The sequence below is a fragment of the Copidosoma floridanum genome, unplaced genomic scaffold, assembly GCF_036245765.1.
Source record: "Copidosoma floridanum isolate Cflo_tuat_1 unplaced genomic scaffold, Cflo_Japanese_pri ptg000030l, whole genome shotgun sequence".
Taxonomy (NCBI): Eukaryota; Metazoa; Arthropoda; class Insecta; order Hymenoptera; family Encyrtidae; genus Copidosoma; species Copidosoma floridanum.
In genome coordinates, this window is record NW_028321907.1 from 2,901,586 (window position 1) to 2,914,231 (window position 12,646).

At 46.4% G+C, this 12,646-nt stretch overlaps 1 protein-coding gene across 4 annotated transcripts in view; it reads left to right on the top strand.

Moving 5' to 3' along the window:
- The window catches only part of Syx1A (syntaxin 1A), a 61,552-nt gene that overhangs the window by 34,425 nt on the left and 14,481 nt on the right, over positions 1-12,646 (top strand). For all 4 annotated transcript variants that reach the window (XR_016293389.1, XM_089597157.1, XM_089597158.1 and 1 more), the window contains exons 4-5: positions 12,277-12,351; positions 12,455-12,637. Coding sequence is in view for 3 of the 4 variants with exons in the window: in XM_089597157.1 (XP_089453283.1) it covers positions 12,277-12,351; positions 12,455-12,637 (258 nt within the window). In the remaining variant the exon portion in view is untranslated. The remainder of the gene's footprint in view (positions 1-12,276; positions 12,352-12,454; positions 12,638-12,646) is intronic.

The window sequence follows — 12,646 nt, forward strand, 5'->3', positions numbered from 1 at the left end:
TTTTGGCTCTTCCTCCCCAATGACCTGCGGTTTCGCGCGTAAATATTTTCCTCCAAACGACTAACGTGGTAGGGAAAAAAAATTCAACGCTTTGCATTCATCTGATATTGTATACCATACTATATGATCTGTATCCTCGATTCCTACCTAATTTTTGGAAATAAAAAAAAAAAAAAAAAAGTTTCAAGACGCCACCAATTCATTAAAGAGTATGAATTTACGAGCTTAGAGAACCTACTGGAACGGTCCTGTCCGATGTATAGTGCTGCACTCATCGGCATGAGGGACGTTTCATGCGATTATAAGTTATATTACGGAGCGAAGGGCGCAACTCCGTGAATGGGAATTGGCTCAAAGCGGAACTTGCGGGAATTGAAAATTGTGTTTTCTACTTTTTGAAATGAGATCCTCCTGCACCTCGAGAGCCCGTCTGTCTCCTTCTTCTACTCTCGGCGGGCCACTTTATCCGCGCGTGAAAAGTTTTTATCGCAAGAGATGAGCTCCAATCTCCGCTTATAATGGAGGACCCTATCTAATCAAAAAGTATGTGGGCGTATAGCGTCGCCCCGTGAAGATGTTTTATGTACGTATATAGAGTTGACTCGAGTGTGTTTTTTCATCGTTATCGTTGGATCTGATGACTGTAAATAATTTGTTTTTTTTTTTTTTTTTTTTTTTTTGAGCATCCGTGATTTTAGATCAAACGAAAGTTGGTTAAAAAGAAAAAAAAGGTGCGTCCAGAGGAGCAAATTTGCGTCTCGTTGGCAGTAGCGTAAAAAATTAACACCCGCGCAAAGCCGCCTGCTCACGCTGTAGCCCCTGAAAACGCCTGTAACTTTTAATCACAAACCCCGAGCTCCCGGTACAACTTTGCGTTTCTTTTTCTCGTTTGTTTTGTTTCGTGATGTATTTTTTCCTCCTCCCCCCCCCCCTATTTCTTTTTGTTTTTGCTCTTTTGATTAACGCGAGCGCCAGTTAGGTGTACGAAGACGACAACAACAACGGGTAGGTTGTACGTGCCTTCACCGCGGCACGCGCGCTCTGCCCCGTCGTCGGCGCTTTGCCATTGTTTTCTCGTCGTCGCCCCCGCATTGCTGTATACTATACGCTGTTGCAAAAACAGGATTATTCAGTTTGCTTTTCCTTCGTTTCTCCCTCTGGGCTCTTTTCTTTTTTTCTTCACCCACCGCTGCGCCATATAATTAACGGCTTCTTTTCATCGTCGTTATATCACCTTGCAGTTACTTCTCCCCTCCCTCCTTTTTTTTTAATCTGCCGCTCATTTGTGGAAATTGATGATTCGCTGCTCGATCCGCGAGAGTTGAAGAGACGACACCAGAGCCGTAATTTGCAGTGGATCTAATTGTCCCGAGGAATGGAGCGCGTGGCTTGTGTTAAATTTCTTGTATAATCTCAAATGTAGTTTTGCCCCATTGGTGTGATCATAATTCATTGTAACCACGTTCTGGCGGGTACTCGAGAACAAGGCCAAAATTTTCGTGCCACGTTATTCTGAGGCGTGTGCCCCAAGTTCGCCCAAACAAGCGCGCATAGTGGGAACAGAGACCATACACGGGCGTGCTTTTCCAAAGATCCGCTTTGAATAAGCGAACGAGGACCAACTCCCAAGAAAATCATTTTCCATCGCAGGGATAAATTAGTCGAGCTGCAGTGGGTGCAGTATAGCGCGCAGCGATTCAAGTTTGGGGTAAGAAACGAATTATTTTGTCTATTTGTCCGGCTGATTGGTTAAAGGATCTGTTAATTGTTATACCGCGTGCCAGTAACCATCGCACTAAAAAAAGAGGTTTAACAGAGGGACGATATTGCACACGGCTGTAAACAAGAACGCAAGCGTTGACGGTACGTGCGACACGTGTTATATACGCCAGTGATATCGAATTCATACGAGTGTCGAAGCCGACGGAATTTCAGGCTCCTGGGAGCTGCCAAAAAGGGCGAAATTTAAATCAGAGGGTGTAGTTTCGTGTACGTGCCGTTTGACTCCGTGCTGAGGATTTCTGATACATTGGAAATAAAACACATTTTTTTTTTTCATCAAAACTTGCGAACGATTAAAGATCATTGACATATACCTAATAATCGTGACCCAGAGCATTGAAGACGGCATATGTGAAGGATTTCCGAGGTCGTAAATAACATTAGTGACATCTCCATGTTCGAGCTCAAACATTTGGAGAGCATACATTGGGCAAATAAAAAAAATACACCGTCTCTGAGCTATGTACAGCGACACCTGCGCTACGGTACCACCCATGTATACTCCAGTGAGCGCATCAAGTCGGACTGTCGAGGAAGTAGGTACATATATATGTATACCTGTCTGTGTAAGCTCGTATGAGCAAAGAGATAATAAGACTCGCTCGATCGTGGAAGTGTGCTTCGTATCGCCTGGCTTTTACTACTAGAAACGAGTAAGGTGTGACGCCATCGTCATCCGCGCAAAGGCACTCTCGTGCGCGTCACGTCCTCTGTGCACCTGTACGTACCCATTTACCGGAATCCTTTTTACGGTGATACGGGACTGTAAAGTGAATTACGATGCCGGCATAAAATTGGCTTGGAAAAAAATTGTCGTACTAGTCAAGCCTTTACCACGAGGAAAAAAAAAAAATCTTCTAATTATCTCTTACTCGGTCTTCCTGCCCACCCATCCGTACCCAGCACTGGAGAAACACATCAGTGCAAGCCAAAAGCGGAGGACGACAAAAACTCGTAGCCACTCGCCTTTTTCTCCCAAGTTTTTGCCTGTTCCTTTGGCTAATCCCACCTCCTCCAGCTCCCCGCAGCTATTAAGGGACTAATCCCACCCCCAACTATGGTAAGCTCCCCATGTACACGCAGTAATACTCGTGAATTCGGTCGCTCGAGCTCTTGAGAATGAAAAGAAAAAAAAAAAATATTTGATACCTTCAACGGGAACATTTCGTTGAAACGCGTGAAACTCTCGACCATACGTATACCCGTTTTGGCGTTTTTGCGAGCGACCTACATTTCAACCCCGCGTTTGAGCTTGTAATTAATGCGGAAGCCGCGTTTTGCGCCCTGCAACACTCGGTCTGTCAGCCGCACGCCTTCCATAAATATTCATGGTTAAATGACCTGTGTATCACGTTCCTCCCACGCGTGCTCGAAATTTCCCTCCACACGCGCTGCGCGATAAATTTCACCGAAGCTTCTGCTGGCATCGCCAAAACACTCGTACCCTTTTTTTTTTCATTTTATTTTAACACTTTTCGTACGAGCCACGATGAATACCAACCCCCTAAAATTTAGGGACCGACCAGTCTATCAGATGTAGGTATACCTGATCGCAAACAGCAGCGAGTCAAAATCAGCGACGGGCGCTCTGATAATAAGCAACAGCACCACACGATGATCGAATGGAAGTCCCAATTTGTCGCGACGTTTGGAATGTTCTTCTTCGCCCCGAGCGCCTCCGCAGAAATTGATCCGCCCGCAATAACTGGCTCCATACTGCGACAGGCGAAAATCCAGCTGCTGCGGTGTATCCCGGCTCCTTTCAATTTAAGCTTGTCGCCTGCACTCGGATCAGAGGTGTGTGTGTGTGTGTGTATGTTCTTTGCGCTGTGCACTCGTATCTCCCGGGACCTACAGCGCTGCCGATCCAATAACGCCAGTGGAAGTATTATTAGTAGCCCCGCGGTCGCTGCTTCCTCACGTGGTTGGACTCTCTCTCGGAGGGATACTTGTACGTCGCTTTCTTCACTTTTGTGACCGACTTTTAGCCTTTTTTTTTTTTTTTTTTTTTTGTGTGTATTTGTATACATTCCTTTTTTTCCCCCCTCGTCGAAGAGACGTTTTTCTCCAACGACTGTAATACAGTGTCGTTCTGTCCCCGAGGAGTATACGAGATCCCTGTACATCGCCGTCGGCTCGATCGATTATCCTCTCGTGGAAAATATAACAGTCGCAAACAATGTCGAAACAAAAAAAAACAAAAAAAAAAAAAAAAAAGAGAGAGAGAGAGAGAGAGAAGAAAATACCGGAGGGTTGTCCACGGACGTAAATTCATAGAGCGACCCGAAGAAGAAGGAAAGAGATTTGTCCCTCCCTCTGCGACGTCTCGCTCGGCGAGTTAACGTATGGGGGAGGAATCGCGATGAGTCACGCGAGAGAGTCGAGCCAGTGTATTAGGTTGTCTCGCGCTAGTGTGTACTGGTGGGGAGGAGAAAAATGACGCGAAAAGAAAGTAGGCACCAGCCTCTGGGATCAAAGCGGCTTGGCCGACTATAACCGGACCTGTACTACTGGCCTTCGAGTCCCCTGCCTACACGTGTCTACTGCGTGTTTTTTTTTTTTTTTTTGTTTTTTTTTGTCCAATTTCATTTTAGCATCGTCACTTTGGAGACGGCCGGCAGAGATAAGCACGCTCCCTCCGTTTTTATCGCTCCCTCGCTTTCGCCAAATGAAAGAACGTCCCCTCGCTAGGGGGGGCACAGTAGCTATCGACGAAATTGGTCAGACGCGCGTGTCCGGGGCAGAGACCACCAAAGACTCTCGGCTATCTTTTTCTCTCTCGCATATCATGTCCGGTGCTCTGATCCCGTGTATTTTTCTCGCTGCCATTGTACCCACCGGCTTATCCATGCCTCCGCGCGCACTTGCCCTGGACGGCATTCAAATGAAACATCGAAAGCCAAAGATACGCACGTGCTTCGTTTTTTTTTTTTTTTTTTTTTTTTTTTTTGTACCGTTTATTCTTAGCTTACGTGAACCATCAGCAGTGGTATAAAAGCGTAAATCATCTTCCGCGACAGAATCAAGTTGCGTTTGTCATTTCCCCACTCAAAGCGCGGAGGTAAAGCTCTCTCGTGTCGTGTGGGCTCTTTCAAACTCCGCTGGGGCACGAGCTCAAAGGATCCCGCATTAAGAGCCACCGAGCGATTGATCCAGGTGCGCAGAGGAGGGAGCAAGCCAAGCTACGCACCGAAAGAGAGTACACCCTTGGACAGACACTCGCTCGCGCGGTGGTCGTAAAGTGCATGCAAGAGAAAAAGATGTCCTTCTTTTTTTTCCCCCCCGTTCGATCTTGGTCCGTGTGCTGCTTCTTCGTACCTGCGAATGAGTACATCAGTGCAGTCTTTTGACGAGGAGGAGGAGGAGGAGAGAAAAGCAGAAGAGTCAGCTAACGGCGGAGCTGTACAGCATCGGCGCAGCTCTTCCTCGAGTGCAATAAGCTGCTCCCGGCGTAGCACGCTGTTGACCCAGTTCGATGTATGCTTGCGAGCTCGTTCACCCACGCGTTTAGAAATCGCGGCCTCCTCCTCTCTCTTAATTCTCGCTGGTGGTATACGTCTCTCGGTCGGTACCCTCGAGCCATGCAAACCCAAGGGCCATACCGTGGTAAATCAAACCGAAGAAATGGGTCGACGCCGCGGAGGGACGGGAAAATCCAGAGAGAGCCTGTTTTTTGGGAGCGATAGGGGAAAAATGCACGAAAGAACGAGCTCTTGTTTCGACGGTATACTTTACGTGGATCTTTGTTTGAGTAGGTGCGGTTGTGATTTTCATTCATTTTTTTCCCCAATACTATTAAACCTCGTTGAAAAGTGACATAGGTTAATGGAGATAGGTTTTGGGCTGAAGTGGGCTCGGTGACTCTCTTTTCGCGTGCTTCCCGTGTCTTGTTGCCATCACTTCCCTGCAAAGACAAATAACTGAAAACATGTGCCGTAAAGTAGCAGTGCATGGGACATTAGGGAAACGTCGTATTTTGCCTTCGTCTCGAGTTCCGTGCAAGTCTTACAACCTGCACCCCGTGGTGGTATCCCACAAACACTTTAACGACGCGCGTGGGATTTGCACGTGTACATATACATACGAGCGAGTAGAACGTTGTTTCGCCCAAGAAAAGTTACATTTTTGAATTGAACGCTTTGTTTGAACTTTTAGTTAACGTTTGAGAAAAAAAAAAAATCCTTCCATTTTTACAGTCTAATACATTTAACTTATACTGTACATTGTTTAGTAACTCAAATTTTTTTTACACATATTCCCGGGTGGTATGAATTTAGCTTGATACTTTTTCAGAAGCGCTTAAGTATTTGAAAAGTTAAAAATTAAAAAGTTTTTGTTCAAGCGTTAGAATACAGAGAGAGAGAGAAAGAAAAAAAAGGATACAGTCCCGCCCACAGGAGATACCCAGGGATGAAAACAACAGCAATAACCCCGCAAACTCGCGATGAACCGCGACAGTAGCAACAGCGGCTTTACTCCCTCGCCCAGAGGCAGGGGGATGGGGGGAAGAAAAAAAAGGCACAGCGTGTAATGCAATTACACCCCGTAGGTGGTTCTTGTTGTTTGTTGCGGCGGGGGCTGTCCGCCCGGCGCTTTACGTCGCGGTAGAGTTTTGAAATTTTAAGACCACCGCCGCGATAATCCACCATTACCACCGCGAATTTCACGAGTGCACTGCGCATAGTGTAGTACAGGGGTAACCGCTGAGTCTCCCTGTCCGATTATGGAAACGCGGCTCGTGCGTGCGGATAAGCTGATTACGACGACGAGCCTCGTGCTCTGCTGAGGCTTCGCCGATGTCGTCGACTCGTGCACCTCGAAACTCGTACACACGCGTGTACCCGTAGCTGATACTCGTGTCACTCTTTGACACTCGGCGCTGAGCGATTTATTGATACAGTGGGTATGAAAAAAAAAAAAAAATGAGGGGGTGAGAGAAACAGATAATTCTTTTTTTTCCCCTCTATACTGTCCGTGTACACACCCCTCCTTCGTGGGCGTTCGACTCGAGAAGCAAGACGCAGCAGTCGATCGGGAAAAAAAAAGGAACAGGTCGAGAAAACAGCAGCGTCAAGTCGACGAGGGCAAAAAAAAAGGAGGGGTTGGGGGTCGGGCAGTAGTCTGGCGCTCGGCATCCCTGGAGCTATTAGTCTGGCCAAGGTGTTTTTCTCAGACAACAATGAGTGCTCGCTACGAACTACTTTCAACGTCAATCGAACGAAAAAACAAACCTCCGACTTCATCTTGCGTCCATCGATCAGCCCGGCCCTTTTTTTCCTCCTGCACCTGCTCCGTTTCTCTCGCTCGCGCCCACGCGCTACCCGCTAACGGAAATTGTCGCGCGTCACCGTTCGGCTATTTTTGTACCCACTGTCCCTTGGACGCTGTGTACTCAACTTATGTATATATTTTTGCACGCGTGATGGGACATTAAAAAGCGACATGAAATTTTCAATTCCGTAAATGTAGAGTCTATAGGTATACGAATAAAATTTTTCAAAGTATACGTTAGCCGAAAAAATTATTTACTTTCCGAAACTCATGATGAATCGACTATACCATGCACCCTTCAATGGAAGAAGGTGCACTTTACAGCTCGAGTATTTTTATTTAAATACATACTCTCTCGTACCCGTGAAATGAATGTATCGGCCCGCACCGACAGATAACAAACAAGTGCATCCGACCAGTGGGTATATTGAATTAATTTTAAATCATCAGCCACACACGGGACATGACGCCCGGTGTTGTTGTTCCTGTTTTTTCATGCGTGAATTTCGGCCGAACCGATCCCCATGACTCACCGCGGGAACAAAACGTCGAGCGTTTCCTCCCCCCAACTCCAGCCCGCCGAGTTTTTTCGAGTCGTGAGATCTTTTCTTTTCCCAGCCCCACGCGCAATGATGGGTCCCGGCAAATTTAATCTTAAAACTCATCCGCGTTGAGTGAGAGCCGACGTAAAAAGTTTCTTTATTAATCCGGAACGCGGATAAAACGAATCTCACAATCTCCCCCTCGCTGGGCACACACTCGTTCTCCCGTGTAACCTAATTTGACTTTAATGCATCGCGATGAGTCATCAAAAAAAGGGTGGGGCATTTTTTGTGCTCGCGAAATAAGGGAAGGAGATAGGGCTCCGTCGCGGACAAACTCAAAATTGGTTGCCCCCCCCCCTTCTCTAAATGTGTGTGTGTGTATATATACCTATCGCATGAGCGGTCGCACTCGTGCCATTACGCTGGTGGACGGGAGCTGTGGAGCCTAAAGTGCCGTTGGCAGCGGTGCCAAGCTTCACTACATACCTAAACGCGTGAAATTTGCGGACACTGTAGGTATACTCTTTTTTTTTTCCCTCGAGGTTGCAAGTGAGATATCATTTTGCGGGACTGTACGCCTTGATGAGCAAAAACAAGCGAAAGACTCGCTTACCGCCAAACTATTGCAGGACTCATGTTAATTATTACAACCCACTGTCATTGTCGTGTAATATTTTTAAAAATATTTTTCTCGGGATTTTCCTTTTTTTTCTCTTTTATGAAAAAGGTTTCCCTGATTATAATATCGAAAAGTAGATTACAACGAGAGGGTGGGCATATTTTTTCACACCCTCCGTACATGTATACTTTTGCAGTAGAGTGGGTAAAAAAAAAAAAAAAAAAAAACAATATCTTCGTCCACGTGAACTTTTTCACTTAAACAGTAGGTCCAACAGCGATTTTGCGGCGTACAGTGCAATTCAACGGCTATGACCGTAGCTTCGGACACTGAAAAAAAGTCGGAAGCTCAAACAGCAGCGACCACTACCCACAGTGGCAAAGCGCCCTCGAGCGCGTTAAAAGCTCCCCTAACCACCCCCTCGAGCGGAATCATCCTCGAGGATCTTCCGACGCCGTTACCATCATCCTTCTCCCCCCCCCCTCCCACTGTGCTTCCCAACAATTCCCAGGAGCGAAATTAATAACGCCGCACGAAAGAAAAGCGTGCTTGTATGGGAAAGCTCACCCATACGTAAGCGGTACGTAATAGCCATTTTTCGGCGTCGCTCTCCTCTTCTTCTTCTTCTTATTCTCCGTCAGTGAAGGCACTCGTGGATGGCTTATGGTCGGCTTATAACTGCCGGCGCATTGTACTTTGGGTGTGTGCCGTGTATGTATATGCGCGTACCAACGCGACTCTTCTTCTCCCGCTTTACGAATATTGCGTGCTCCATTGAATACGCGCGCCGCCAAGGCCGGGACAAAGGAATAATATAGCATCACTATCGTGTAATTGAGAAATTTTTGTTTGCCCGCAGCCCGGCTTCTTTTTCAGGCCTAATCTTGTATTCCCAGTTGATAAGTACGTGTCATTTTTTATTTACCAGAAAAGTAAAACCTCCAAACAACGATCGCTTAACAACCATTTAATGACAATTGAAAGGATAAAAAAAAAAAAAAAAAACTCTGCAGCTGCAAACCTATACTACATTAAACCGTTCGCAATCTCGGACGCCCACGCGATCGTTCCGTATAGAGCCACCCACGCGGGTACTCCCCATGAATCCCCCCACGTGAATCTCGGCCCACGGCTCTTGCAAGAGATTGCATCGGCGATACATCAGGGGATGAAAAAAAAAAAAAAAAAAAAAAAGCTATGAACTCCGCATCGATAGAGGCATACATGTCGTATGAGAGGAGGATGCTGGACGTGTCGATGCGGCGCGCGCGTCCTGCGAGAACATCCACGCTCCGGCTATACACCGAGTCTCTCTTTCCCACCCTAGAGTAGTCCTACGATATAATACTACGCCCGGTATTTCCGATCGTTCATTCATGAGCAAGAGAGGGGGAGAGAGAGAGAGAGATAGAAGGCGTGTGATGCGTATACATATGGTATACATATAGATACCAGGTCCGAGCGTGAGTGTGTGTGCGTGTATGCGTATCGCACGCGTCATCGCCGCTACAACGCCTACGCGCATCTCTCTGAGCCCACCCGTGGGTGGTTCGCTGCGGTGATATCTCACTCGCGTGTGCGTCGGTGGTCAGCCCTTGCTTATATACTCTATATGTATATATATTGGTGATCTCTGACGTAGGCGCGTGTAACGTAGTATACCGCACGCCTGCGTGCGAACGCATGGGAAAGGAAGAGGATGTGCGTAACGAGATCAAAGAGCAGGGGGAGGATTGTTTACGTGGGTGCAGGTATAGTTTCATTTACGACGACCGATGCCGCTTTTATATCGAAGATAATAGTTTTTTTTTTTTTTTTTTTTTTTTTTCTGTCTTACTTGGCATTCTTATACGAAAGGGAAAAATGATAGCTATACACACTAAAAAAAACTCTGGCTCCCTTTTGTTGATGCAATACGCATCTAGATAGGAAAAATATCATGTATGTCCATTATGTCGTGTTTTCCCAAGACTCGAGAGTCCCGAAAATAATCTTGCCCCAGCGGTAGCAGTAACAACAACAACAACAACAACATCAAAAAACATCCCTTAAATAAGTCCTCCAACTCAATGCAAACATCGTTAGTCAAATATGTTCCCTTGTACAAATAGTCATTTATACGTACGTACGTATGTATATACATTCCAAAGTATCGCAGGCGTCGATAGCCGTGCGCTTGTATTTACCCAAGATCGAGAGTGTGGGTGGCGAAAGAGCTCGAGAACCGGATCATTAGTGGTGTTTCTGTGACGGTTGCAATTTCGCGTTTGGCCTGCGCCACCGGAGCCTCCAACATATATGTAAATACACATGGCTGATCTCCGGGGGTACCTATATACCAGCTCGCGAGGTGTCAGGGGGTTTGAAAAGTTTTCTCGATCGCGGTTGTTTTATTGTCTCTAATTTCCTCGTCCGGGTCCGCTTCGGCGGGGTTGAAAATTAAAGCAGGTGCACGGTTAAACCGGAGAAGACAAAAAAAAAAGAATCTGATGCCGACGAAAGGGGATAAACAGCTCATTCGCTCTACAATAAAACCGCCCTGTTTTTCACGTGCTCGTTACACGTATGGGGGTAGTTTGTCTTCTCGTACGCGGAGTGACGCAATACACCTGCATCTGTACTTACATCGCGAGTGTTATTGGAGCGTGCACGCACGTGGCGTCGGAGGTATAGACTTCGGGCGGGGGGCAGTAGTCACGCTCGGCGTATGGTCAGACATGCGCGTGGGAGCTATATGGGTATATATATATATATGTCTGTCGTCGTTATCTCCTCCCTTACGGTACGTGATTCACGCCCGCGGGCCGCTACCTCGGATTGTTTTATCTCTTGTACCTTTTTTTTTTTTTTTTTTTTTGGGGGGGGGGAAACAAATTATTGAAAGGGTTTTTTTTTTTTTTCAACACCGAATCTTGTAGTATCTCGTAGCAGCGATGGTTTCTGTGAAGTTGGGCGACACCCGAGAGTGAGGTAATTGAAAATTTTGCCGGAAAAGGTCGCAAGATAATTTTTAATCACGCGAATTGCTCCGGAGCACCAGCTTCGTGCATCTCGTATGTGACTGCCGGCGCGAGTGAGACAAGACAAAGCGAGATTGGAGAGTGGCGCGGAGGGAGTCTGTGTGTACGTGTAACGCGTCAAGTAATTTTCGAGACGTGCATTAAGTCGTCGGGCGAGGGATGCTGGTGGCGCTGGTTCATAGTACCCAGAAAGCCGTGGAGTCGATGACCCACTATGGAGGAGGCCTTGCTCGCGTCTCGAGGCGAGAAACGAGGGTGCAGATGCGCAGACAGCTGCGCTTGCGTTGCGACCCGTTATTTCGACTGTTTTCTTCTTCTTATTGTGCTCTTACGAATGGGGTTAAAAAGTTCTTTCCCCCACATTCTCGCGCGCTCGAGAAAAAAAAAAAAAAAAATCAAACATTATTCGGAGATCGAGGCAAAGAGGAAGGGAGGTTTTATCGCGCGGAAAATATTCTCGAGGACCGATTACTTATGTACCCCCTCCGATTTTTCTGCTGCGCTCGCTCGATTCTCTCCCCCCCCCCACTCGGTGGTTTTAAGAGACTATATTTACTGCTCTTTTGATAAGAGGGTTGCGATTCGTTTGAATTTTTTCTGGAATTTCTGGTATTTGGAATTGAATGAACCTTAGGGCACTCGAGCGTGGAAATCGCTAATGAAAATATTCGCCGATTCCTCCAGATCAGCGGAATCAATCAAAACTTTGAGAGTTAAAAAATACAAATCATGACTCTACAACACTTTGCACACCATGCAGTATGGCAGGACAAATGCCCCGGTATCACGAAAAGGACCTACATTAATAATGTAATAATGAAAAATTCACCCCCTAAGAGTCCACACCTGACGCTGTTGCACCGAAAAGCGATGAAAATTTTCCCTCGAGCTTTAGCTACTCGACGTGTACTTGGCGTAACTTGAAAAATGGTACATCGCGCAGTTAACCACATGTTTTATGTCATACTTGTTTTAAAAAATATTTAAACTGTAATAATTTTACATTAATCTCACCGATCCACACGCTTGCCTGTTGCAGAGGTCAAAATGGAACTCGAGGACTTGATGGCCGACATCAAGAAAACTGCTAATAAAACCAGAGCCAAGTTAAAGGGTGAGTTCATTGCTTTTGTATGAAGTAACGTATTTTTTTTTTTTTTTTTTCCTCTTGAACGATGGCTAACGAGTTTGATTGTTTTTCCCGATCATCATCGCAGTGATAGAGCAAAACATCGAGCAAGACGAGCACACGAACAAATCCTCGGCGGATCTGAGGATACGCAAGACTCAACACTCGACGTTATCCAGGAAGTTCGTCGAGGTCATGACGGAGTACAATCGGACACAGACCGATTACAGGGAACGGTGTAAGGGCAGGATACAACGACAGCTGGAAATCAGTAAGTTTA